Here is a 27,548-nt window from a genome sequence, read left to right as displayed (position 1 = left end):
CGCTGCCCGCCGCCATCTTGGGAGTGGCGGCGGCCTGAGGGGAGGCGCCATGTTGAGCGCGGCGCGCCCTGTGGTACGAGGCGGGATGGCGGGGCCGGGATTCCCAGATCCCACCTGTTTTTGGGAAGTGGGAAAACAGTGCGTCCTTCTGTGCATTCCCAGTCTCGTTCTGTTGCAGGGGAGGCGCTCAGACCCCCCCACCTGCCCCAACCCCATGCCAAGGGCGAAACGGCATCCCCCTACCTCACCATCCCCGAGGGCTTCCCTCCCTTCCCCTTACAGTTATTCCCCATTATTCTTTAACTCCCCGCCTCTTTCCTCACAGCAAATTCATTTATTAACTGGATTGCAAGCAACACACACGGAAGAAGCCATTCGGGGTGGAAGAAGGAGCAGGAGGAGGCGGCGGCACGGCTATGGCGTTACGTGCCACCATTTGAAGGCGAAGGGCCGGCGCTGGACGTTGGTGCCGCAGCGCACCTCCCCGAGCCTGCCGTGGTAGGAGCACACGTCCTCGAGGAAGCGGCAGCACAGCCCCAGAGGCTCCAGGAGGCAGCGGGTTTGTCGCTCCAGGCAGCACTCACCCCCCGTTATGGGGCCGAAGGGTTTGGGGATGCCCAGGTCCTTGGCCAGGACGATCATGGTGACCTGCGGGGGTGACATGAGAGGGGCCCCGGTGGCGCTGGCGCTGATGGAGCTGAAGGGAAGGTGCTCATCACCCTCCTCCGGCAGCCTCACCCCAAAATGGGGCATCCACAGCGCTCTTTGCAGCTGCTTTCCCCCAGGATTCCAAACCCAACGTTGTTTTCCCCTTTTTTTATCATTAAACTCACCCCATGCTGTGTGATTTCCCCTCTTTTTGCCCCAAAATGACACAGTTTAACCCCAAAATGACACAGTTTAACCCCACCACAAGCAGATTTGAACTCATCTGGGCCTGGCTGAGGATATTTTCTCTTTCCAGGCAGGTGTCAATATTGTGCTTTATGGGGACAAATTGGGATTCATCCTGACTGAAAAGCTGGGTTTTGGAGAGGACCCAAGGAGCGGGGCTCCCCCTCACCATGTTGGGGAAGTACGGCACGGCTTTGCCCTGCTTGTCAAGCTTGAAGAGGGCCGGCAGGTCGATGATGTCCTCCTCCAGCAGCCCCAGCTCCTTCTTGAGGACATCCCTGTTCCAGTCGATGCAGCGCTGGAGGGGATGGAGAGGGGGGACACAGGTAGATATGGTCCCCAAAGCATCTTACCACAGGAGGAGAGCCAGAATTCAACACCTCCCTTAAGGGTTTGCACCCCCCTGGGGCAGTTATTGCAAGAAATAGCAATTCTTACCAGAAATATCACTTCTTACCTGGACGTACTGGTTTTGCTGCATCAGAGTGTTGTTGGAAAGGACCTTGTTAATGGTGACTCGTTTTGTGTCTGTCCCTGAGTACCCTACAAAGGCAAACTCCCTTCAAATGAAGCGGTGGTAGTGAAATTCTGGCTTAAAATGGGGAATAGAGATGGGAAAAGTCCCCAGAATCCCTATTTCCTGAGCTTGGGGTCCCAATTCTTAGTTTATTGGGAAACTGGGTGGGAAGAAAACCTTTGGCTGTTGGAAAGTGCATTGGAAAGTTCCTGTCATCCCACAGGACTCATAATCTGCTAAAGTTCTCCATTCAGCTCCATTCGGAGCTGCCACCTCCACAGAGGTGCTCCTTGTTTGGGGATGGCAGTGACCCAGAGAGACCCATGGAGGTATGCAGACCTTCTCCCCACACCACTGCAGGTGCATGATGTTCAAAACCACAATTAAAGGGTGCTCAAACTGGTGACCAAAATGTCATTGCTGCAGGGAGGGAAGGACAAGTGACGTGGGAGTGCTCGTCCTGCTCCGTACTGGCATTTACAGATGCTCCATCCCACCAAGCAAGCATCCCCTCCATGCAGAGGGCTTTATCCCTCCCATCCCACTTGCTTTCCCAAAATAGGGCTTGAGGAGGCTGGGAATGGTGGGCAGGCATCCCGCCTGCCAGCAGTGAAGGACAATGGGGTGGGAAAAGGTCCCCATGTCCCCCAGTCCCCGCAGTCAGACAGGCGCTGCCGCCCTCAGCCCGGCTGCTCTATGGGGAGGCTCCAGTTGTCTCAGTTGACATCAAAGCTCAGCCAAAGCCACCCGTTGTCCCCTTGCCTTTGAACATGGTGGCTTCACCCTGGCCTTCCTTCTGCTTCTCCCGAAAGAGCTTGTAGCACGCCGCAGGGCTGGCCATCAGCATCCGGAACCGCTGGGGTGGAGGATGAGAGAAGGGAGGGAGAGCAGTCACCAAAACTGGCTTCACTCCGGGGACCTCAGGGGCTTATTTCTGCAAGGAACCTGAGCTCAAACTCTTAAAATCAGGTGTTTCTGATGTTATTCAGTGTCTTTTTTTAATGCATGGTGACAGGTTATATCGGAATGAGGTTCAGTGATTTATGCTGTTGGCAAATATGGACCAGATCACACCCTGAGGGGTTAAACTGCTGCTGGGGCAGGGAGGAAAACTGCAGCCTGGCTGCAGCTGGGTCCAATCCTGCCCACCTCAAGTGGGGTTTGCAAACCCCCTGAGTGAGTTTGGTGGAGGTTTGGGTGGGCTGAGATTGAGGGTGAGGAGCACTGCTGTTGTTAAGCTGGGTTTTGTGTCTTGTTTCTGACATTGCAGTTCAGGGGGAAGGATGGAACAAATGACTAATCAGGCTCTGACTTCCTCAGGAGAAGCCAACAATCATTATTAAGCTAATCCCATAGGAATGATGGATTTGTAGGGTCTGAGTGCCGTGTGTGACCTGACTTGCTTCCTACCAGTGTAAATGGTCTCCTTAGTGGAGCACTAGAAGCTGCTTACTGCAGTCTTGATGGCATCTCTTATGGGGGCTTAGTACAGTCCCGGGGAGGGCTAAAAGCTTGCATGGAAGGTTTGGGGGTGGATGTGTGTATAAATACTCCTTTTCTGAACCATCCAGGTCAAGGTGGGTTTTTTTCCTCAGGTGGAAAATTCTTGTATCAGAAACACTAAAACCAGTGACAAAGAAAAGAGCTTCTCAGAACACCTGGGAGGTGCTGAGCAGCTGAGAGCCCTGGCCAGCCCATGTGGATCCTGAGCTTTAAACTTCTCGGACTGCCTTTGCAGGTGCCTTTTTCTCCTCTTTGTGTTGATTATTACCTCAGCAAGTCCCTTTTTACTTTCAGAACCCTCAGTTTTGGAGACAAGAGTGAACCCCCAAGCAAATACTGGCTGGGTCTATCAAAGAAATGTGCTTTGGGGTTTTCCTTAGAGGTGTCCCAATGGGACTAGTATCTCAGAAGAGACAGCAGAGAGTGGTGTGGGGGTTTTGGGGTACCTTTTTGTCAGAGGTGGGCACAAAAGTGACGAACTCATCAACGTGGCCCACAGCCAACCAGTCTGAGTAGAGCTCCACGGGAGCCTGCACTTGCTGGGCACAGAGGAAATCCCGCACTACTCTGGTCATTCTCCTCCCTGCAGAGCTGGAGGGGGGGAAATATCCCCAAGAGAAAGGGATAAGGGGGATAAATATGAATGCATTAATATGTATGTACACATAAATCACTGCTGAGGTGGAGAAGAGAAAGGAATGTGCAATATGATGGCAGAGATTGAGCACTGGTTGTTGAGTGCACCCATCCCATAGAGAACCACATGTGCAGCTCACCAGGGAATAGCTAATTCAGCCCATTAACATGATTTTGAGGATGTTTAGGAGGTACCTGTGGTTCCTTTGCTCCCAAATGGTTTCCCAGCTCTTACGTGGGGAAGCAGCTGCCAATGAGGATCCTTCCCAGGGGATACTCCTTCCCTGCCACGGTAATGGGTGGGCTGACCTCCAGGTTGCCAAAGGAGTCAAGGCTGGTGATGGCTTCAAAGAGGGGCTCTCTGCTCACGTAGCCAAAGTCAGGGCCCTGCAGGAAGAGAAATCACTGTGAGCTTTGCCCTGGGTCTCCCCTGCCTCCATGTCTTTAGTTTTTTCCTTCGTGCTGGGGTCAGACCTACTCCAGTAGGAACAAACCATGAAGAGAGAAGCCTGTCCATGGATGGGGAGAGGCAAGAAAATGTCAGAGACGAGGCAAAGAATAGAGGAAAGGTGAGAGGATAACGGTCTCTGGATTGTCTGGGCTCAGTGATAAGTGGCAAATGCCAGGGGCAGAGGTGGGACAGGTCTCTGCTGTCCCAAAGCCAATGTTTTTGTGTCTGCATTAAGCTAATTAGGTGCTGGGGTAGCCCTGAAGCTGAGTTTCTGGGTGGCTCTTGTTGAGCTAGAGGAACTTCAGCCCCGTAGGGGAAATCCACCCCAGGCATCAGGGCTGCACTTCACTTAAATCCTACTTAAGCTCTGATTTTCAGGACTTAATGTATTTGGGGTTTAAGGCGTTGTGCATGCAGGGGTAATGAACCCTTGTGGTGATGTGGCTGGAATGCCCAAGGGGCAGATTGCAATGCTAAAAACAGGGTGAAAATGACAGAGGTGGGACAAAAATCCTGCCTTGAACCTGTCCTTGAACTCTGGATCAACTCAGTATGGGTTTGGAGCTCCCAGGAGCCTTGGGATGAGATCAGGTGTCTGCTGAGTTTGCATTAAGTCCCAGTCACTTGCCAGTGTTGGGTTTCTGTGGGGTAAAACAGATACGCAGCTTCCTAAAAATGAGCAGAGAGAGCTGAAGGTGATCTAAAAGTTGCTTTTTGTTATTCAAAGGTGTTTGAGAAGCTGGGATTGGGAAAGTGCACCAGGATTGCCTTTCCCCAAGACCTCCTGTGTATTTTTGGGGTGCATGTCTGAGGATTAAATCCTTTCCCTGGGTGCTGTAGGGGGGACTGATTATGAAACACAAGCTCTGAGCTTACATCAGTGTAATAAACAACGGAGCTGGTATGGTTTCAACTGTCAAGGTCCTGGTTCATCCCAGGTTTGTGGGTCACATCCAAGTCCTATCAGTTCCAGACTGATTTTGAGGGGCTAATTCCCTCTCATCTCCTTTTCCCTGGCACAGGGTCCCACCGGCTTTGGGCTTGGCTGGGGTGAGGACAGGACAAGTATGTGTCATGTCTGGCTAAATATTCCTAACTGGAAAATGAGATGGGAAAGAGAAGAGTGGGGATTAGAGAAGCCTTCAGAGCAGCAATTGGAGTATAAAGTGTTAGCAGCTCCAGAGGCTGAAATTGCTTCCTAAATATGAAGCAAAACAATTCCTAATGAGGATGGATAGGAGTGAATCAGTGTGCTATTCCCATCCTGCCTGATGGTTCTGGGACTGGGTGTACTCATTTCAGGGATGAGAAATGATGCATTTCAATGCTTTAGAAAGCTCTTCACCTTCCCCAAAGTGGTGTGCAGCACAAAGTGAGCTGCCCTCTTCTCCCCTTACTGCTGCTGCCTGGCTGGGTCTATGTGGCAGCAATCTGGGGATGCTCTGCCCTTTCTGCATGGTGGTATTCCAAAGGGATCATTCAATCCATCATTTTCCCCTGCTTGTCTTTCCTGGTCTCTCCCCGAATGCTCACTGCTTTCCCAGGCAGCTTGCTTTGCACACTCTGCCCATGACTGGCCCTTTGCCTTGGCAAAGCAGCCCCACAGGGATGTTTTTGGCAGCTGCCTGCATCTTGTTCTCTTTCAAGGAAGTAAATTGACTCCTCTTGTGTTTTCCCTTCCTCTCCTGCTTGGGAGCTGCTGTATATTCACAGGCATAGAGGAGAAAAAGAAAAACCAGCCCATTGCTGGGATACTTAGGGTGAAGAAATCCACTCTCCTCCTGGAGCTTGGCAGGAATCTTTCATTCCCAGAGGCATGACAGCCTCCTTTTCCCTCTCATCCTGCACCTTCTGGATAAAAGGCTTTCCAGATGGGCTGTGGGTTAGGCTCTGATCTTGGTTTGAGGGGTTGAGGCTGTTGGCATCCTCCCAGCTGGAAGTGGGTGGGGTGGTATCTCCATGCAGAGGTGTTAAACTCTCATGTTTCAAACAAATTCACTGTAGGCCCTCCAAGGAGCCAAGTTCAAGTAGGGTTTTAGGAGTGGTGGAATAGGCTCAGCTGCTGCTCAGGGAATACAAGCAACTGTCCTGCTCTTACCAGTAGATCCTTGATGGGGAATTGCTCCAGCCCTCCATCTTGAGGGGAGTCCAGCACCACTGGGAAGCTTTTGTGGGGAGCATGGGTATAGCCAAACTCAATCTCATCCTAAAAAAGGGAGGAAAACCTGTGTGGGGCACATCAGCAGGTTGGGAAAGCTTTGTCCCCACTCTAGTGCCCACCTACCTGCATCCAGCGGTCCCCACGGTTGATGTAGCCAAAGCAAACCTTCAGCTCGCAGCCAGCCTTGTTCACCAGGTTTTTTATCTCCTTGATGAAGAGGTAGTTATCCTTCATACTGGGAAAGTGGATGGCAGGAAGGATGGGGATGAAGATGACTTTTCCCCTGCCCATTGCCTCCCCACTTTTCCCTTGGCCTTTACCTGCAGACAAAGACGTTCACCGGTGCCAAAGTGTTGGGGGTCATGATCCACGGTGCTACCCTGAACACGACTGTGTCAGTGAAGATTGGTGCATGAGGGATACCCTGGGGGAGGCAAGCAGAAACTGGGGAGCTTTCATACCCTGTTTACCACTCTCCCCCCTAAATAGAATCATAGAATAGAATCATAGAATAGTTAGGGTTGGAAATGACCTTAAAGTCATCTAGTTCCAACCCCCTCTGCCATGGGCAGGGACACCTCATACTAATACCCAATCCCTGAGGTCATTTTTGGGGTAAATTAGTGGGGACCATTCTCCATTCGATCCCCATCCCCTTCTCCATGCCCCTGTTGCAGCCTCCCACCTTCACCCCTTCCCTGGAGCCCCCAGACCTCAGCCAGCGTCTCCAGGAGGCTGACATGGATGGAGATCAGCCCAGGAAAGGTGTCATCAGGAAAGCGGAGCCCCTCGACAAAGAAGTCGAGCTCAGCAGCCCCACCAGTGTACTGCACCGTGTGGTAGAGCTTCCTGCGGCCCAGCACCTGCACGTACCGCTGCCCGAAGAAGGGGTCTGCAAGAGGAGAAAGGGGATGATGGCAACCTCCAATGTTTCTGTGGTGGTTTCAAGTGTGTGCAAGGAGGTACCGCGATCACTCTGTGCTGGAGCTTCTCTGCCTCTATGGGTGGATGCAACTTCACCTGGAAGAAGGACCTTAAAACCTTAAGGGGCTTTCAGTTTGGCAATCATGCACCAGAAGGGTGAGGAAGAAGTGTCTCAGCCTTTCCTTGGATGGAGCAGTCGCTGGGAAGGTGTTTTCATGGGGTTTCTGCTGTTTCAGCCCCCACTGACAATACCACCACCCCTCCTGATGAAGGACTACCTCTGCATGGAGGGAGAAGACCCACGTTTCTGGGCTGGATGAGGGCTTTGGTCACAGGAGATAAATCACTGTGGCCACAACAAGGAACAAGCAGGGGAAATGTGTTGTAGAGTGTGTTGTGATCGTAATAAAACATCTGGGTGGCAGGACACATGGCTTTTTCTGCTACTCCTGTGCTGGATGAGCTTGATAAATGGCTTTATGGCTCTGGGCCTCTGCTTGTTCATGTCCAGTTTTCCATTTGGTAGAGAAGAGAATATTCAGTGCTGGAAAAAAACTGGAAAAGGGATGCAGAGGCCTTCAGAAGTGCCATTTGAAGAGCATGGAGAGGAAAGGGCAGAGATGGAAAGCAAAGGGCTTGCAGGAATCTCAAAAGCACCACAAGCAAGGAGGAAGGGATAGAGGAGGAGGTGAGGAAGGACTTACTCTGCACATAAAAGACCCCAACTTTATCAGCTTCGGAGACAGCAATATAGAGAATGATTTCATACCCCTGGGGCAGGCGTTGGGGCCCTTCAGTCCTCAACACCATCCGAGACATGTCCAGCAAATCTGGGTGCAAAGAAGAGGAACTTGGGTGATGGATTGTTGCACCATGCAGCTCTGGCTGGTCTGCACCCTCCCTCCTGGGCTTTGCATCTCCCCTACCAAGCTCTTCCCTTGCTACCAGCCTTTGCAAGCTGGAACAACAAGCTGCTAACAAAGCCTGGGGCTTGTGCTTTGAAACAAGTGCCCCTTTCCCTCCCCTCACCGCCCTGGCACAGCCAGTCCTTGGCCTCAAAAAGGTGATGGGCATTGGCTCCGTGTGGTTGGAGTTTTCCAGGAACCTGGGTGTGTTCCTGCCTCATGCCTTGCCCCAAGCTCCTTTCACCCGTGTGAAGCATCCCTGGGCCAAGCTCTGCTGTCAGTGGCACCTCTGCTGTGCTTCTGGCTGGGTTTCGTGGCCTGCTTGACCGCAATTAGTTTGGATGGCATTAAACAAGGAGAATTCCCATGTAGGAAGCTTACTCAGCAGCTTGGTAGAGAGCAGCTCACGGACAGCTGGTTTCCAAGCAAGATTTCACCTCCAAAAGGGTTCAAGAGGGGGAATAACATAGCATTTTTTGCTTTCTATGATACCTTCTTTATATATATATGTACATAGAACGTTGTAGTTACCTTCTCTGCTGAACACCCTTTCATCATCGCAGTCTGATGCCACAGTGAAGGGGTTCTCCTTGTCACAGCTGACGAGTAGGATGGCCCCATGGCCCTCAGGACCCCAGGTCCAGCTTGCCTGAAACACCTCACTGGGCTTTAGTGAGCTCAGGCTCTGCAAGCCCATGGACTTCCCATGCAGTGCAAGAGGGTGAGTTACCTTATTGGGGCTGTTCTTCTCCACCACGCCATCCCGATCCGCGTCGACGTCCAGAGAGATCCCTGGATGCAGAGACCTCACCCTCATCCCAGGGTACAGCAAGGTTGGGTACAGCAAGAGCTCCCCAGATCCAGTAAACTTGGGTCCATCTCTGCCTCCCACATCACAGCACCTTCCTCCAAGGGATCAAGGGGGTGAAGATGGATTGCTCCACAGAAGCCTTTGTACTCACCAATGCCAGTGAGGAAGACCCCAGCTTGGTTGATGGGCTGCCCTTCCTCTGCATAAAAGCTGACTGTTACCTGCAAACCCCCAAATCCCTGGTTTGGGAAGGAAGTTCTCCCTCTGGAGATCCCACACCCCAACACCCCACTTCTCACCTTGTTATCATTGACCTCACTGCTGGCCCGGCTCATGCTGAGCCTCAGCACCGTCCCCTTGTCCAGCGGCCACCGTGTCCCACTGCCAGGGGCTGGCCCGACCTCCGCTGGGCTCTGGCATCTCACCTCCACACTCACCCCCTCCGTGTGCTTCACACTGAAGGAAACTGCCCCGGCTGGGGCCGCCCTGCCAAAACCACGCTGGTGTAAGTGCTTTGCACCAAAATCACCTGGCTCTCACTGCAATTAATTCCACTGCCCAGAACACAACCAAGACCGGGCACGCTGGCGTCGCCACGCTCCCCGCTGGCACCTTCCTGCCCTTTCTCCCTGCCTGGGAATGCTTCAAGTGTCTTTATACTTTTGCTTTTTAGGACAGAACATGCTATTTTAACAAAATGAGGCTATTTTATAGCCACGGGTGCAGATTACAATCTGTAATAACCCCAGTCCAAAGCACTCAGAGCTGTTGGAACTGACCTTGGGTTTGTACTTCAGGGGAGAAATCCATGTTTATTTTCCAGCTGAGACAAACCCAGCATTTAACAGCTCATCCTGACAGTGGGACAACCCAGCTGGACTTCACCATGGGAAACTCTAATTGTGGGGGTGATTTTGGTCAACCCTGAAGCAGGAGTTGCACCACTCCCAGTCCAATGAGCCCTTGCTCTGCACATCTCTTTCTCCTCTCCTGGCTCCTTTTCCCTAATGTCCCTATCTTTCCAGGGTTGTTATTTGCAGCTCATGAGGTGCAGGCTCCCTTTGATCCCAACACCCAAGGGCTAACACTGTATCACTGTTACAGCATCATTTATTGGGTTTCTGGATGCCAACAGCCCCCCTCCCCCCAACCTGCACTGGGAGTGGGGAGAGGAAATCTGAGTGCTCCTTTGCTGCTGCCTGGGTGTTTCTGAAGTTATTAAATTACATTTAATTATGCATGGAAAAACTGGTTTGGTTTCCTTGTTTCTGGGTTTTGGGAATCCCACTGGGAGGAGATTTCACCTGGAGAGGTGCCAGATGAGTTGTAACTGTGCTGCTTGGCTTGAATATTGAGGGTAAGCTTTGCAAAAGCAGCAAAGACCAGAAACAACCTTTGGAGAGGGGGAAATATATCTGGAGGTAGAGGGCTTGGTTTGACTTAGGGGAGCAGGGTTGGTGGTGTGGGGGTGCTCCTTGCTCGCTAACTACATCTTGTTTCCCTCCCCTCTCCCAGCTGCATCTCCTGCTCTGCAGCCCATCCCCTTGGCTCCTGCTGCAGCAGCTTTCCAAGATGACACTGGATCAGTTGACCACAAATGGCTCAAACCCATCACCATCAGGTAAGCACCACATCATGCAAACACTAATGCTTGAAGCTTTCCTGGGTCTTGTCCAGCTTTGCAAAGTCCAGGGAGCATTTTGCCCACAAAATGCATTAAATCACAGTGTTGGGGCTGTGGAGTTTGGGGAAGCAGAAGGAAAAATGAGGAGGGGGGATTTGCAGAGGGATAAATGGGGGGTGAAGACAGGCAGGAAGGTGGGGTGCAGAGATGGAAGAGGACACGGGGGGTTGGGGTGTGCCACTCACCCATAGACATCAGCTGAGATGCAGGTGCCCAGCACACACAGGGCCTCTATGCGGTTCCCGTGCTGCAGCCGGAGCGTGCGGTCCCCCGGCATCTCCCCTTGCAGCCGCCCAGACACCCCGACGATGGGCACACACACCCTTTCCCGCCTGCTCTGTGTGGCACTGAGCCCCCCAGCAGCACCCAGCTGCTTCTCCTTCCCCCTTGGCAACGCCTCCCTCCTCCTCCTCAAGTGACCCTGGAGCAAATCAAGCTGCTTTGGGAGCCTTCAGAGTTTGGAATGACAACTCTGCAGCCCCCACCATGCTCCGAAGGAGAGAAGCAGTTGGATTGGACCCTCTAAAGCCCCATGAAAATGATCTCCAAGGGGAGGGAAGGGGTGGAGGGGGTGGGCAGCCAAGCCCAACCAGCTCCCAGCGCTATGCAAGCAGCTCCCCCAGCTGTCGCCAGCTCCCCTCCAGCATCTCCCTGACTCCAAACAGGGACGAGCAGCCTAACACGGAGGTGATTTTGCAGTGCTTTGGCTGGTGTTTGCACCTGTGGGTTATCCATTCTTTATATACATTTTAAGAAGCAGCTCTGGGTGCTCTTGGGAAGAAAGAAATACAATTTTCCAGCCCTTAGGCTAGAGCAGGACGCTCCTTTTGATTTTTTCCCTGCTTATTTGCAAAGGGAAGCAGGGAAGCACTTGCTGAGGTGGGGAAATCAGAGGTGGTTTTCCACACGTCAGGAGCAATTGCTGCCCACGCAGGCCTTTGCATTATATATTAACATCAAGCTAAATACTTATTTTAAACCCCAAACTTCTGCCCCAGATTTGGAAAGCCACAAGCAATTAGTGAGGAGCAGAAATGTTCAGGTTGATGTTCCCTATTTATATCCCTTTTGGGCTTCTCTTCCCTCTTCCTCTTAGTGCTCTCTCTTCCCTCTGTGGCTGGGGTGTAGGAAGGAAACTCAAACCCTGTTTCCCATCTGAAGCAGATCCTACTTTATTGGGTTTGGTTGGTTTTGGAGGGTGTTTGCCATGACCTGAACAAATGTGAATGAGGACTTTGTGTTGCTAAGCACAAAAAGAGGCAGTTTTGCTGGGTTTCTGCATGTGAAAATGGAGGTTTGGGCAGTGGTGGGGGGTGCATGGGGTGTGTGTTAGTCAAGGCCATTCCATTCTCCCTGAGGAACAGAAGAAAATAGAAACCTTCTATTAACCTTTTATTCTTCTATAGAAGAAGATAGAAACCTCTGTGCCTTCCATGGAACATCATGGTCAGGGCAGCATCACTGCTGTGTATCTGGTTTAGACACCATAATCTAGCTGGAAAGTATTCCTTCTTTAGAGAAGCATCATGATTTATCTATTTACTGCCTATTTAAACCACCAGTAGTAAAAAACACTGGTGAAAGAGGAACCAGGAAGAGAAATCATTGAAATTTAGAAAGAACCAAATGAAACCAAACCCAGATAACGTTTGCACAAGCAGGCTCTGTTTCCAGCACTCTATGAGCCTTATTTTCCCTCTTTTCACCCCAAAGCAGAGAGAGCAGCTGGCATTGCATGGGCTGGGGAGGCCTCATCTCCCTGTGCTCTCTGGGGACCTGTGGGCTGGGAAATCAAGGTATAAACCCATCCGTTGGGAAGAAGATGAGCAAAAAGCAGCTTCTCTTTTGACCATTTTCAGTTCCTGATTTCTCTGGTTTAGTCTTTCAGTTGTCAGTGAGGAAAACACATGGTATTGAAATCCTTCTTTCCTTCAAAAACAACCCCAAATGCCTCCTATCTTACAGAGAGATGCCAAGGTCACTGTGACTTCTAAAGCAGCATGACTGGGGAGTTGTTTTATATATCCTATGTAAGTGTATTTATATCCCCATGGCCTGGCTGGTGTGATGGTGCTGGCATGGGTAGAACCCCTTGGAACTTGCCAGTAGGAGGAAACCTGTGGAGCAAGTGTTATCTGCTGGCAAAATGGGATTGAAACCGTACATGCTCTCGGGATTTTTGGGTGGCCCTAAATTCCCAAAGGGAGGAGCCAGGCTTGAGCTCACCTGCACCTCCTTGGGAGCACACAATGAAACAAAGAAGAGGGGAATGCCCTGTTTTTGGGGAAAATTGGAGGAGAGCTGGACTGTGTGGGGAAGGGGCTGCCAGAGCCCATTTCCCCTCCACTGCGCTGGTCTCTGTGTTTGAGACATTAGTGTGGAAGTAAGATGAGGTCTTTGCCAGCTTCCTGGGGTTTTTGGAAACCAGGTTTGCCCTTTGCAAGCCGTATGGGGTCTTTCAAAGCTTCTTGGCGTCTTTGCAAGCTTCTGGAGGTCTCTATGGAGCTGCTGCAGCTTTGGCAAAGCACCCACTCATTGCAATGTCATCTGTGGGGAGGAAGGAGAGAGGTAGCTGAGGTATCCTCTCCATCTGGTGTTGGGGACAAGTGCAAGGACCTGCCTGTCCCCATTGCAATGACAGCCTGGGTGACTCCCCTGTGTGTTGCTAAATAAACCTTGGTTTATGCTGCAAGAATGGGATTTTTCAGGAGGCAGAAGTGCCTCATAGCAATGCAGGTTCTGCCCCATGCTATCAGGTAGGAGATCAGCCATGGTAAACCATCACAGGACATGTATAGAGAGAGCTATATTTATACACACACACGTAGATGTCTGGAGGCTCGTGGTTTCATGGCTGGAGTCAATCTGGTCAGGGGAGTTCTCCCCTTTCTTTTTAAACATCAGATCTGGCAGCTGACAAGCTGCTCTGCAGAAACTGCCCTGTGCTCATGGATCCCTGCTTGCCCTCATTTCATCCCAGCTCTGGTGCTTGCAAACAACCCCAGCGAGCTGCTTCCTGAGGGTTTTCACATGCGCATCACGCAACATCTCCTCCCCAAGCAGCACCAAGCTGCTGGCTTCATGCAGGTTTGAAGCTCCATGGGTGCTTGCTGAGAGGTTTTGGGGTTGTTTTGTGGCTCCTTTCTTGCAGGCACGTGCCTTCTTGCGAAGAGTGGGAGGGAAATGTTTCCCCTATGGAGTCCTTTCAAGCTGACCTTTCATGTTTAGGAGGTGCAAACAGGTGCCTGGCCTCATTGAGCCACGAGGCACTGCCCGTTCCTGCCCATTCCTGCCTGTGTTGGCTTTGTTTTGGAGGCGAAACCAACCCACTGGTGAGGATGAAGGAGCTTGGGTGAAGCAGAGCCCATCCATGGCTTTATTGCTCTCTATGGAGGAGGCATCTAGCACGCCTCAGTGAGGCAGATATTTATAGGGCAGCACATTTAATGAAAAGCTGGGGGGAATGTGGGCAGGAGGAGCACAAGTGAAAGAGGAGTTTTATGGGGTGCATTGCTCTTGCATTGCTAGCTATGAAGTCTTCCAGCAAGCAAACACCTTTATTTTGGGAAGAAGAAAGGATAAAAAGGGATTTTTTGTTGCATTTAGCAGCTTTAAAAGCATTTTTTGCTGGTCCAAACTAATCTCCTGCCCTTCTTCCGAGTGGGATGGCGAATGCAGGTCCTCGGGAAGGAACTGCATTGGATACTCCTGCTCTGCTGTTACAGCTACATGCCTAAAGCAAATAAACCCTCATGTAAACCCAAGCGGGACTTGATAACTGGTTTGATGCCTTGTCCTATTGCAAGTAATTAGGCTGACATGGCTCTTAAAAGTTCCTGCCTGCAATTACACATGCAGGGTAATAAATAAGGTGTAATTATCAGCTTAGGGAGACTATCAAACTTTCCTTGACAGAGTGGTGGTACAGGATGGGTGAGGAAGGAACAACCCAAATGGGGTCTGGCCTATTAGTGGGGCTCCTGGGGAGCACTGGGGCATCAAGTCTTGCTCCATTATGGTTAGAAACAGGCTGAAATTGGGGACAAAAAGCTGAAAAGAGCTCCCAAACTCAAGGCTGACCAAGCTCACTCAATCTGATGGAGAGGCAGGGTCCCATCTGTCATGTACCAGGGATCTAATAGCAACTTTCTCAGGACAAGGTGTTATTAGGAAGAAACACTCAGCTCTGAATGGGCCAGATGACTTAAAATCATCATTCTGCCTGTGCGTGGGCATGTCGGTGCTAATAGCAGGTGGAGGAGGAAGAAGAGGTGAGTGTAGGTACCACCCAATGAAGATGAGGTGCTTTGGGCTGGAGCGAGCATCCGCAGTGACCGTGGTGGCTCCAAATGTGCCATGACTAAACTTGCCGAAATAAAACCCCAAGCCCAAAATGAAGATGAGGTTTCAGCACTGTGTCTCCATCCGTTCTGGATGGGTGTGATCCTGTCTGGGTTTGGAGAAGCACCTGCTCCTAAACCCTCTGCTGAAGCCCTCATGCTCGCTGAGAGCCCGAAACCACCATCCTCCACCTCCCTCCAGATTACAGACCATACCAGCCTGACCCCGTGAGGATTAAGGTGTGTTCCCTGTCCAGCACAGGGCTCAAACCAGCCAAGCAGGATACAATGCTAAAATCACAGCAGGCAGCAAGCTCAGCACCATGCCCAGTCCAAACCAGTGTGACCAGCAGCCACGAGTGGGAAATCCGACTTGCAGCTCTCTTTGGTAGAGATGCTGCCATGTCCGGCCTCTTCCTGAGGGGATGCAGGTAGCTCCTCACCCACCGTGCTGGCTCTGCTTCACCCCAGAAGGGTCTTAGGGATGAAGCAGAGGCATGTGTGAAGGCTCTGTGTTTATCTGGTGTGTGAAGGCTCGTGCACCCCTAGTATGGCTTGAGAACCAATAGAATTCCCAACTCTAGGAACATCAGCAGTTTGGCTTGTGCTGGGTTTCGCGAAGCAGGTTTTTATCTTAATCTCAAGCAAGGATTGGTTCTGGAGGGCCTGGAAATGCCACTCTTGTTCCCCACTGGAGCATTCTGGCAGGCTCCCAGTGTTATTAAAGCTGTTCTCGTGTTCGAGACACAGTGCTGAGTTTGTTTTCCTGCTGCAATTAAAGGTGGAAGGAGCCCTTTAATGTAGACAGGAGATGTTTAAAGCAGGTGGTTTGATCTCACAGGGGGTGGCTGCTCCTCTGGCTGAGGACGTGCAGCTTGGTGCAGTGGTGGGGACCAGCCCTTCTTGCTCCACTCAGCTTGCCTTGACCTTTTCATCTTCAAGGGGTCCTGCTGCTCACAAAAGTGTGATTCTCCTGGCTCCAGCTCTCTTGGGCCCCTTGCATCACTGATGTGACCATGTCACTCCATATCCTCCTTGCTATGAGGCTGAACCTTGCAGTGATGGGGTTGTTGGTGTGTTCTCCATCCCTGTGTTGCCTTTTCCCTCCATCTTTGCTGCTGCACCATCTTTGAGTTCAGCGAAGACCTCTTTCCTGGCTTCAGCAAGATTAATTCCACGTGATTTCCTTCTTCACAGGCAGGAAAAGCCTCCTGGGATGGCCTGGAGAGAGATGCCTATCTTCTCTTCCAGCCATAGGGATGTTTCCCGTGGGAGCTTTGCTGCCTGCCCCAAAAACCCCAATACCCCTGAAACACGAGGTCCAAACAAAACACTGTGGACTTTTAATTTCCACTGAAAGGCTCTTGTTGTGTTGTTGTTTGTTGTTTGTTGCTTTCCCCTTCCCTGCCTGCCAAATAACCAGTTTTCCCTGCACTCGTTTCTGCCCGTCGTGCTCTCAGGAGCTGTTATGATGGGAAGGACTGACCTGAACAAACATTTCCTTTTGTTAGGCTTTATTCAGGTATTGCCCTAATGGGATAACTGAGGCCATGAGTCACCTGCAGAGCGGCCAGATGGAAAATTTGGGTTGTTTTAAGGAAAATGCTTTATATTAATGATAGCATGTATTGTAATAACCCTAAACAACCATATTGCACTCCAGGAGGAGTGGAAATGTTTAATGCATTAAGCTTTGGAGTCCTTATATGGAGCTGTAAGGGAATAAAAAGGTGAGAATAATCCCCCATTCTAAGCATCCCACGTCACCCACCCCGTTCTGCCCTTCTGCTCTGTGTCCCCTCCCAAAAGCTGCCTGTCCCCCCCCTCCAGGGGCTGCCTTATCACCTCCATCTCCTTGAGCGGGGCGGCAGCTTGCTGGGTGGTGGAGGTGGAGACATCAGGGTCCCCTGCCTAAACCCCGTCATTGAGGGAAGGAGGAGTTAAATTCCCCTGCCTTTTAATCCAGTCCTGCTGGTTTACCTACCAAGCCAGGCAGCAGCTTCCTTCACATGCGGCCGCAGTCCCCGGCACATCATGCCCCAACGTCATGTCATGCAGATGTCCACCAGCCATGCCACCTATGGCGTCTGCGTGTTGGGTACTGAGGTCTTCCTTGACATGCGCCGGTAAGGCTTGGGATGGGGGGATCCCTATGGTTTTCCATAGGGTTGGTGGGTTTGGGGAGAGCCCAGTGGTGTTTTCCCTCTTTGTTTGGAGGAGAAATGGGTTCTGGGGGGAAAATCAGTGCTCATTTTGAGCCTGCATCATGAGTTCATCCATGGGGTTTGGGAGATCCCAATGGTGTTCTTCCTCTTTGTTTGGAGGAGAAATGGGTGCTAGGAGGAAAACTGGAGCTCATTTTGATTCCTCATCACAAGTTCATCCAAGGATGAACTCAAGCTCATTTGTTGCGTGGTGGATATATCCCACTGGATCTGGTTTAGGAGATGATGTCCCATGGGAAGCTGCACCCAAAGAAGGGATGTTGGCTCTGGCACACAGGAGGTGTCAAAGCGTAGCCGAGCCGTGACGATTTGTGGGCAAAAGCCCATGCACACCCTGGCTAAGAGAGGTCTATTTCTGGCTTTGAAAACATTAGGCAAGAGCCATTCAAGACGAGCAACTTGGACAGAGCTAAAACGGGGTAAGGAATAAAATGTGTGGCTCAGGCAGAAGCAATCCAGCAGCAGCAAAAGAGGTTTTTCCAGCATGAAATCTGGGGGTTGCTTTATTGGCCAGATAGGAGGCTGTACTTACCCTGCTCTTACACTGTTATTATTTAATAAATCATATTTATAATGATAGAGACTGCAGGACAAGCCAGTTGGCATAGCATGCGGGGCAATTACTGGGGTTGTGTGTTGGAGCCGGGCCAGGATGTGCTGCTGTCCCCCCAAAGAGCTTTGCGTTGAGCTTTAACTGCCCTAAAATAGTGTTATATTTCCCATCTAATGGGTGGGAATATATAAACCCTATTATTTGCAATTATTTCCCCTGGATTTGGACTTGGAGCAAGCTCAGACCCATTCAAACATGGAACCTGAGCCCCAAAATGGGCTGATTTTGCTCCTTGCTAGCAAATTTGAGGTTTGGTCTAAAAAAGCAGACAGAGGATGCTCTTTCAGCTAAAAGAAATGGATCATTTTGTTCCTGGAGAGCAGTGACAAGGGGGAATTTGGTGCTGGATGAGTCAAGCTTTGACTGTAGTTTGGGCTGGTTTGGGGCAGATCATGGAGTACAGTGGGAATGCGGTGGTGATGCTGAGGTGTGAAGGCTGTAAAATCAGGGCAAATAGACCCAAACTGGAGAAGTCTTGGTGTGCAACAGTGTGCAGGTGGATTTATGACGTTGCATGATGTTCAATACACGGGGCAACAAGCGAGATGACATTTTAATCTCCCCTTACAAGCCACTGCAGGCACCAGGAGTCCCATGCCAAGGGCAGCACCAGGAATAAATCTCTTGTGTGGGTGGTTTTTGATTCTCACTGTAAAAATTTACCACCCTCTGTCTTTTTGCACGGCTGGCTCCTGATGGCAGACAGGTCGGAGCACTCATGCTCCTGGGATGGAGGTACTGGGCCTGTAATGAGCAGGTAGAAAGCACTTCAAAGGCGAGGGATGTCATGCAGGTGGGGTGCAGGTTCTCCATGCTCGGATTCAGGCTTCGCTCCAGTTTGAGCATCTCTCAGGTCAGGGTATGGTCCTGCAATACCCATCTCCCTGCACAGCTGGCATAAAGAATCATCCTGGCTCTTTGTTGGGGTTTTGTTGTGGGGTGTTGAAATTCTGGGGGTTTTCTTGCTGTTGTGGAGGGAGGTTGGATGTCCAAACTTCAGCAATTCACAATCTAGGGCTTAACCACGGCCAGACGTGCTGAAGCTCCAGTGGGAGCTCTGCTTGCTCAACACCACCACAGAGATAATACATATAAAATCCAGGCGATGCATTTCATCACCCAAAGATGGTTTGAGTCCTTTCCATCCAGTTAAAGCTGGATTTTAATTCCAGGTTCAAGGATCTGGCTCCACAGAGGAGAACAGGAGGGACAACTTGGTCTCTAACCCCACACTGCTCTCTGTTTCAGATCTACCCCCAGAGGTGCCGCATCATTTGAAGTCCATGCCACCTCTGGGGTTACGGTCCACATCATCCACAGCCCCATGACAAAACCTATGATTAACTCCAGATGGCCCCTGGATCCCGATATAGAGGTCATAGTGACCATTGATGTCATCAGCAGGACTGTCAATGACAATAAGGTTAGTTGTTTTTCATGTACTAAAACTGAAGTCAGGCTTCCTAGGAAAGAAAAGAGGGTTATGGGAAGACTCAAGAACTTCTGAGTAGTGTTAACATCATGCTTATTTTCAAGGGAAAACCCTCAAATTTAAACAGAATTGTGTAATTAGTGTGTCCAAAGAAAGAAACTAAGAAGGAGAAGGAGATCATGTTTCATGATTGCAAAAGCTGCTGCCAGCAACCTTGTGCCAGGCAGCGAAAAATACTCCAACCTTGGCTTTTTCTGTGCCTGTTTTTGTGCTGAAGCAGGCAGAAATGGTTCAGCTGAACTATGATTAATGGAGAATGGCTTGGATGAACCCTCCAAGAGCTGGTTGTATAGCGTTGGTTGGTCAACCCAATGAGTGGAAAGACCTACTCAGCATGACGGGACATGGGACTTGGGTCATGATCTGGTGGTGTCTTCACAGGTTAAGATTTCATACTACGGATGGGAAGACAATGAGCTTTCAGTGGCTTGGTTGTACCTCACCTGCGTAGGTAGGTATTACAGCAACGCTTGTCCAAACCCAGCCACACTTTTGGATGCCAAGATCTAGTTGGGTTCCTGGGATGGGAGTTAAGTGGGGGGCGCGGGCTGCCCATCTGTGATGTGCAATGAAGGGTTTGGGTGTTGACTGATGCTGACAAGCAAGAGGGAAATAATTAAAAAGCTATTATACTGCCTTACATGGTGCAAAAGAGACAGAGGCTGGGCCATGTCCCCACCCAGTGCACACACCAAGCATCCTCCTCTGCTTGCCAACACCATTGCGTTAGCGGAAGAGGAGCCAAAGGGGACCATCTCCCCCAACTTTGCCTGGTGTCCTCCTCATTGACCTGTGTCGCAGTTAGGGGAGAGGAATAGGCACCAAAGTGTAGTCATCTGACCTATTTTAGAAGTTTAGGATAGAGATGAATCATTCCCTTGAAATGCCTATTTTCCTCTGCTGACTACAAAGGGAGTCTAGACAACCAGTCTGGATACAGAGCCTTACACCTGGATGGATTAATTACCCTAAACTTGGGATTTTCACATGGCAGACAGACCTGTGTCCTGAAGTCATGCATATGCCTCCCAAAATTGCACCCGAAGATGGTTTCCCACGTCCCATGACTGATGGGCTCATCCAGAGCCACCGCTGTCTGCAGGGCTTCTGCCTGATAAATGCTCTTTGCTTGCTTAGATGTTGAGCTGCATTTCCAGGTTCTCTGTGTCCTCCTCTCTGTATCAAGGATAAAGACAACCTCAGTTTCCATGCCTGTGTTTTCCACATACTATAGAGCCCATTTGGAGGAATTTCTCTATTAAGATAAGCTTAATACAGATTTAGGTAGGGTTTGGATGAGGTTGCTGCAGGTAAACCTCTACTTTGTTGCAGCAGAGGCAGAGATTTGGGGCAAGAAGAGCTCTCTAAAGAAAAGTTCTTCTCAGACATTGCATCAAGCCTAATTTTGGTGCCCACTCACCCATGGTGGAAACACTGTCATGTCTTCACCATGTTTTGGGTTCATGAAAAACACTACAGTCAATATGAAATTGGTGAAAACACAAAATATGCCATGAAGTGGGTATGTCCCTGCTGGTGAAACAAGATGCATGAAGACAGCTGGCAATCAAAGGGGAAAGCCATGAAAAAGCCGTCAGGTTGGCTTCTCTATCAGCAATTTGACTTTCCTATCAGCATTTTGGAGGTCTGCAGCAGATTTGGGGCGTGAAGTTGGGATTGCTGTTGCTAATGCCAAGGATGAAGCAAAATGCCACCAAGAGCTCATTCCCCTGCCAATGGCTTCCTTCTCTCTTGATATTTCAGATGTATCCCTGGATGTGGACTTGAGCCGTAATGGCAGAGTGAAGAGCAAAGGGAAGGACAAGGTAATGAGAAGCTTTGCTGTAAGCAACGTATAGAGGGTCAGTGTTGGGTGTACCCATTTGCAGTCTCTTCCCTAACAACCTCCAGGAGGGAGATGGACTTGGCTGGTGTCACTGGCGTCTGAATTAGGGCAAATAACCTCACAAATGCTCAACCTAAACATTGAGGAGGAAAAGGTTATTTTCTTACTCCATAATCTCCTACATTTCCAATCCAGCCCCAGGGATCATGTAGGAGAGAACAGTCTGCTTTTTTCCTTTTCTTCTTCTTCCTTTTTGAACTTGAAACATGCCACTAAATGAGTCAGCTGCAACTTTAGCAGAGCTTTCCCCCTTTGGCAACAGATCTGCATCTGCCCCAGCACTTGCACCCGGGTAATTACCTGCAGCCCAATCAGCACCAAATAGCGCATCAGATGAGATGCATTTCTAGAAACAGCACAGTGTCCGTATGAGTCCTGGAAGGTACTTTCTGGCTTGTTAGAAGATAAGATCTGTTTGAAACAGTCTTTGCTGGCCCTACTAGAATCTGAGATTAGGAACTTCAGTGGCTCGAAAGCATCACTACTGTCTCCCCACCAGCCTCAGCTGCATGCTGTGGCTTGGCCTCCAAGCATGACTGCGGTGGTGGTGTTTTCCCATCCGTGGTTGGGATGGGGGAAATCTAACTTCCATTCCCTTTGGGTGTTTCTCCTCCAGGCCAAGTGGACGTGGGGTCCGAATGGGCAAGGTGCTGTGCTGCTGGTCAACTGTGACCGGGACAGCCCAGGGGCGGTGGGGATGGACAGTGGTCAGGCAGCCATACGGACCACTGCAGGTAGGGTGTGATATGCAGGGCTCACTGGGGTGTTTCCCCCTTGCAAGACCTCCATGGTGTCTCTGTCTTCATCCTTCCCTTTCAATGTAGACCTTCAGGACATGTCTGTCATGCTGCTGCGGACTCAAGGTCCCAGCGCTATCTTTGCTGACTACCAGGTGGTTCTGCACGTCCCCGAGTCGGATGCAGATAAAGTGAGAGTTTTCCATGCTATCCGTAAGTATTCCTTCCTTCCTTGCCAGATATCCCTGTAGATATCCTAGATATTCCAGACCCTGAAGCAGACGAACCCTGAAATAAAAGTTCATTGTGGCTAAGGGCTGGGCACCTCCAACTGCTGGAAACACTCGTGTACCTCCAAAGCAGTTGTAGAAGATGGGGTTATATGGGAAAAAGGGTTAAATAAAGCTTTTCTCAAGGAGCTTGCTGAGATTTTGACATTCCCACGGGGTGGATAACTCCCACGTGGCTCCCGGCATCTTTTTGTCTTGGGCAATGACCCAGCCACCAAAGCAGCCCATCTTGTCAGGCAGCACCTTTTGACTTTGAACACCCTGGCAGCTGGATCCCCAGCAGCTCCCTGCCGAAAATCAGGTCAGGGAACCCAAGTATATCATTAGATTCTTAACTCAAGCCGTGCACCTTGAAAGGGTTGGACCTGAGGGTACAGAGTCCTCTTTGTACAAGAAAGATCAAGTGTGTTCCCCAGAGAAGAAAAGACACACCCACTCCTCTGCAAACCATGCTGGCATCAGCCACCTCCTTGCTGGTGCCTCCTTCCAGTCTGGTGGACAGGTTGGTCACCCCATTTTGGGTTGGGTATTTCGGTGTTTCTCCAGGGACTGACTCACACCCCCAGTACATACCCGTGTTGGGCCCGGACAGGCTCTCCTACGTGCTGGACCACTTTGGCAGTGGAGAGAACACCTTCTATGTTGAAGGCTTGGCTTTCCCTGACAGAGGCTTCTCTGGGTTGGTTTCTTTCAGCGCCAGTTTGCTGGAGGTCCCCCATAAGGTATGTGAGATCTGCCCCATCTCCTGCCAAGTCCCCTCGTGGTGGGATTTTAACCATGACTCCTCACTGGTTTCACCCCTCACAGAATTCACCAGGCACCCCCATTTTCACGGATACGGTGGTTTTCCGCGTAGCACCCTGGATAATGACGCCCAACACCCAGCAGCCTACGGAGGTTTTTGTCTGCAGGTAGGAGGGATGTCACCCCACTGCTCTCCTGCTTTGGAGGACTCTCCCAGGAGGAGTTTTCAACCCTTCCTTGCTATGTAGCTGCTGTAGGGTAAGCCAGGCTTTATGCGTGTTATACTGGAGGCAGTATTTGGGTAGGGACTGCTGCACTCATTGCAACCCCAAGGAGAAAGGCTGGAGGATGCTCTCTAGGTCTAACCTCATGCAGGACTATTGCCCAGTACGTTTAGGAATGAGGAATGGGCTGCATGGTTGGAGATTGGGGTGCTTCTCATGATCCCCTATTGCAGCCTTCACTCTTTCCTCTTCCTCCAGCATCCAGCGAGGCTCAGATTCCAATGAAGTGTTTTTGGAAGGACTCAGGGTCCTGCTGAAGAAAGCCAACTGCAAACTGACCATCTGCTCGGAGGTGGAAACCCGGAGTGACCGCTGGATCCAGGTCATCAATTGATGCTTGTAATATGGAAGCTCTTCTGATCCTTTGCAGGCTCCTGGGGCATGTAAGGTGCCATCAATGGGGGTGACAGTCCTGGCAGGGACTGGCTGAGTTGCTGAGGGAAGCACCTAGCTACTAAGAGATGAGCCAGGCAGCCATGAACTAAAGCATGGGGAATGCTGGTGGTGGTGGCCACTGGCACAGACAGGGATGTTGCAAGAGGGATCCCAGTGCAAGAGAGACTCCGTGAGACACTACAGGAGGGACCCAATGGGGACATTGCAAGAGGGACCCTATTGCAAGACAGACTCCATGGGACATAGACCCAGGGGTGACTTGTGCCAGGCACTGTGGTGTCACCCCCCAGGACAGCAGGGCAGCTGTCCCCCTTGGGTTAAGGGCAAGAGCCAGTCTTTGCCAGGTTTGCCCCATTTCCTGCTCCACCCTCGCCACATGCCTCATGGAGATGGCTATCACCCTGCCAGGAGCCTTCCTCTTCCTCTTCTTCTTCCCGCAACAGGACGAGCTGGAGTTTGGCTATGTGGAAGCACCGCACAAGGTCTTCCCCGTCGTCTTCGACTCACCCAGGAACAGAGGCTTGAAGGATTTTGCTTTTAAAAAGATCCTGGTGTGTTGTTGTGATGCCAACCCCTCCTCCTCCCCACAAAATCCCCCATCCCGGGCATCTCTGTCACTGCTCCCCTCTCCCCCAGGGCCCGGATTTTGGCTATGTGACCCGTGAGCCCCCCGGGAGAGAGATCACCAGCCTCGACTCCTTCGGCAACCTGGATGTCAGCCCTCCAGTGACAGTGCGAGGGAAGGAGTATCCCTTGGGCAGGATCCTGATTGGCAGCCCCCTGCCCTGGTGAGATGTGAGGGGGCTTGAGCCCTTTCTCCCAGGAGGTGGAGAAGCACCAAAAATCCTTGTAGGAGAAAGGGTTGGACCACTCAGAGTGGGAATGTGGGGCCAATTCCCATCCAAATGGGAATTTGAGGCCACTTCCCATCAAATCCCAGTTTTACCATGCAGACCACATTGTTATCCCTTAAAAAATCATGCCACAGCCTTGATGTTTACCCCTTCCCAAACTGCTGGTGCTTCTGCTTGGATCTTACAGCACTATAAGCACCTGGGTCCTTAATTTTTGTATTTCCTATTAAAAGGAAAAGCAGGGAAATCCAGGAAAGGGTAAAATCCTGAATAACTGGAAATTGTTTTGCTCTGGGCAGGCAGTGCTAGGCAGCCCTGCAGCAACAAGAGCACCCTGCAAAATCCTCCACAAAGGAGGTTATTTTCCCAGAGAAATAACAACGGGGGCCAATCCAGATCAATGAGGTCTGAGCCGGGATAACAAACGGGATGCTCCCATCCCGGCCCCTCTGCAAGCCGGGGGGTTGCTTTGGTTACAGCGGAGGGTAAATGGTCTTTTCCCAGCCTTGCTGGGACTGTAATTATCCCTTATTAGCAGAGGTTTAATTAATGCTTTCCCAGCCTGCTGCTGTCTGTCTAAGAAAAGTTCGCCCCCACGCAAAGCACTGCTGCAGGAGTGAGTTAAGATGCACCAGGACAAGGGACATTAAACCCAAAGGAGCCTGAGCAGAACAGGGCACAATTGCCTATAGATGTGTTTGACCTAGATATATATGAATACATAATACAGGGATATATTAATACATAATATAAATATAATAATACATAATAGAGGTATTAAGATGGGTATCTGTCTTATTAATATATCTAGGTATTACATATATATATATTAGATATTATATGTAATACAAAGATATATTTCTCAGATGAAGAGAAGCTGCTTGGAGACCTCAGAGCAGCTTCCAGTGTCTGAAGGGGGCCTATAGGGATGATGGAGAGGGGCTCTTCATCAGGGACTGTAGCAACAGGACAAGGGGTGATGGGTTCAAACTGAAACAGGGAAGTTCAGGTTGGAGACAAGGCAGAAGCTTTTCCTTGTGAGGGTGCTGAGGCGCTGGCACAGGGTGCCCAGAGAAGCTGTGGCTGCCCCATCCCTGGCAGTGTTCAAGGCCAGGTTGGACACAGGTCCTTGAAGCATCCTGCTCTAGTGGAAGGTGTCCCTGCCCATGGCAGGGGATTGGAACTGAATGATCTCTATGTCCTTTCCAACCCAAACCAGTCTGTTATTCTGTGATTCTTCCTGGTGTTTCCCATAGGAATGGGATGTGTGGATGCGCCTTCTCCCTATGGCGTGATGTTTGGGGGAAGGATGGGGGTAAATCTTGGGGTGGGGTATGATGGCCCCCTGCTTTCTCCTCCTCCCTCTGCTCCAGGGCCTCTGGCCGGCGGATGTCTAAGGCTGTCAGGGATTTCCTGTATGCCCAGAAAGTGCAGGCACCGGTGGAGGTTTACTCGGAGTGGCTGAGTGTGGGCCACGTGGATGAATTCCTCACCTTCGTCCCAGCCTATGATAGGAAGGTACCAACCCCTGGAGCCATCCCTACTCCTGCAAATGCAAAGAAAAAGCTCTTTTGCAGTTGCTTGTCTTCCCTCCTCCTGCTGGCTGATGCTCCTTCTTTTTGGGGTGGCTTCCCTGGGTAGCACCCCATGGAGCCTGTGATGCCTGAGGCTGGCTTTGGGATCTGTGTGGTGTCTCTCAGCAGGGTGGTGGGATAAAATATGTCACCAACAGCAAAGTGATGACTCCCAGACTCCCTCCCACAGGGTTTCCGGCTCCTTTTGGCCAGCCCCAATGCCTGCTACAAGCTCTTCAAGGAGAAGCAGAGGCAGGGCCACGGTGAAGCTACACTATTTGTTGGTAAGGATTTGAGCATCCCTGTGGTACAGTGGGGACCACTAGCATCCCTTCCTGATGTCCCTAACCTCTCTTCTCCTATCCCCATGCAGGGCTGAAGAATGCTGAGAGGAAAAGCATCGATGAGATCCTGGCAGATGAGCCGTTGAAGAGTGACAACAGGCACGTGCAGGTGGGTCTCTGCAGCTGTGGATTTGGGTGCATTTGCTCTCTCCATGTTTGCATGTTTCTGCTGGATAATTTCTGGATCCAGGGAGCATTTGGGGAGATCCTGGGGAATAGCAAGAAACTGGGGCATGAGTTGGACCATGCTGTGTGAAAGCAGGCAGGCAAGAAGAGCAGCCATGAAGGAGCAGGCACCCTTGGGTGCTGGGTCATCCCAAGCTCGTTGTCCCAGTGGGAGATCATAGAATCATAGCATAGTTTGGGTTGGAAGGGACTTACAAAGGTCATCTGGTCCAACCCTGCTGCAAGGAGGAGAGAGATCTTTAACTAGATCAGGGGAGATGCCCCAGGTGACTGCAGAGATGTCAAAACCAACGGAAAAAGAGGTTCCTTGAGTTGGGAATGGGTCAAGGAGTGGGATGTGATGGAGCAAGTGAGGATCCAAACAGGATGCAGTGGGGCACACAGGGATCCATGCGCGGCCAGGGGTGGCAATTCCAGGTCCCCTCTCTCCACAGCGCTGCATTGACTGGAACCGTGACCTCCTGAAGCAGGAGCTGGGGCTGAGTGAGCAGGACATCATCGACATTCCCCAGCTCTTCATCCTGAGGGGCTCCCGTGCAGATGCCTTCTTCCCGGACATGGTGAGACCCTGGCACCTCCTCCCTTCTTTTTCCACCCACACCTGATGCAAACACCCCTTTTGGGTGGAAAACACTGGCTTTTGGTCTGGCTGCAGGTGAACATGCTGGTGCTGGGCAGGCACTTGGGCATCCCCAAGCCCTTTGGACCGCAGGTGGGTGGGCAGTGCTGCCTGGAGGAGCGGGTGCGGGCGCTGCTGGAGCCCCTGGGCCTCACCTGCACTTTCATCGATGACTACTTCTCCTACCATGTCCTCTCTGGGGATGTCCACTGTGGCACCAATGTCCGCCGTAAGCCCTTTGCCTTCAAATGGTGGCACATGGTGCCTTGAAGCACCTGGCAACGGGCCCAGGTCCTGCAACTGGAGCATAAAGGTGCATTTGCTGCATCAGGAGATGCAGCAAAATCGAGGGTCTCACCAATAAAGCTGCATTAACACCAAAGGTGCAGCTCTTCCCTGTCTCCCATCCTTTATCTTCTGCTCTTGGGTTGAAAGCATCATTTGTAACCTGGCTTTTC

The 27,548-nt window shown here is 51.0% G+C and overlaps 2 protein-coding genes and 1 long non-coding RNA gene across 3 annotated transcripts; 2 read left to right on the top strand and 1 right to left on the bottom strand.

The window, feature by feature from the left end:
• The first annotated feature begins 5 nt into the window (after positions 1-5).
• Positions 6-847, top strand: LOC134166198 (uncharacterized). The gene is made up of 2 exons (XR_009965795.1): positions 6-138; positions 326-847. It is a non-coding gene; the product is annotated as an uncharacterized LOC134166198 (long non-coding RNA).
• On the bottom strand, positions 415-10,929 carry LOC134166197 (protein-arginine deiminase type-2-like). Its single transcript, XM_062623612.1, has 16 exons — positions 10,672-10,929; positions 9,102-9,288; positions 8,954-9,023; positions 8,722-8,783; positions 8,523-8,640; positions 7,791-7,916; positions 6,876-7,054; positions 6,483-6,586; positions 6,286-6,397; positions 6,100-6,207; positions 3,786-3,937; positions 3,361-3,505; positions 2,174-2,267; positions 1,352-1,437; positions 1,064-1,192; positions 415-648 (listed from the first exon to the last, which is right to left on the bottom strand). The coding sequence occupies exons 1-16, from the start codon at positions 10,761-10,763 to the stop codon at positions 415-417; spliced, it is 1,998 nt and encodes a 665-aa protein (XP_062479596.1). The 5' UTR covers positions 10,764-10,929.
• LOC134166194 (protein-arginine deiminase type-1-like) lies at positions 10,256-27,472 on the top strand. Its single transcript, XM_062623609.1, has 16 exons — positions 10,256-10,423; positions 18,913-19,087; positions 19,538-19,607; positions 20,921-20,982; positions 21,679-21,796; positions 21,887-22,012; positions 22,636-22,811; positions 22,897-23,000; positions 23,316-23,439; positions 23,957-24,064; positions 24,150-24,301; positions 25,741-25,885; positions 26,132-26,225; positions 26,315-26,394; positions 26,906-27,031; positions 27,127-27,472. The coding sequence occupies exons 2-16, from the start codon at positions 18,989-18,991 to the stop codon at positions 27,358-27,360; spliced, it is 1,818 nt and encodes a 605-aa protein (XP_062479593.1). The 5' UTR covers positions 10,256-10,423; positions 18,913-18,988; the 3' UTR covers positions 27,361-27,472.
• Positions 27,473-27,548: the final 76 nt, after the last annotated feature.

Source organism: Pezoporus occidentalis, unplaced genomic scaffold, assembly GCF_034315485.1.
Source record: "Pezoporus occidentalis ecotype Australia unplaced genomic scaffold, CSIRO_AGI_Poc_V1 ctg255, whole genome shotgun sequence".
In the NCBI taxonomy this organism is placed as follows: Eukaryota; Metazoa; Chordata; class Aves; order Psittaciformes; family Psittacidae; genus Pezoporus; species Pezoporus occidentalis.
This window is presented reverse-complemented; position numbering and strand designations above follow the sequence as displayed.

Coding starts and splice junctions, on each gene's coding strand:
- LOC134166194 (XM_062623609.1), top strand. CDS start 18,989: ATGACAAAACCTATGATTAACTCCAGATGGCCCCTGGATCCCGATATA. Junction 19,088..19,537: donor GGACTGTCAATGACAATAAG/GTTAGTTGTTTT, acceptor GTGTCTTCACAG/GTTAAGATTTCATACTACGG. Junction 24,065..24,149: donor TTGCTTTTAAAAAGATCCTG/GTGTGTTGTTGT, acceptor CCTCTCCCCCAG/GGCCCGGATTTTGGCTATGT.
- LOC134166197 (XM_062623612.1), bottom strand. CDS start 10,763: ATGCCGGGGGACCGCACGCTCCGGCTGCAGCACGGGAACCGCATAGAG. Junction 9,024..9,101: donor GTGAGGTCAATGATAACAAG/GTGAGAAGTGGG, acceptor GGGGGTTTGCAG/GTAACAGTCAGCTTTTATGC. Junction 1,438..2,173: donor TGAAGCCACCATGTTCAAAG/GCAAGGGGACAA, acceptor TTGCCTTTGTAG/GGTACTCAGGGACAGACACA.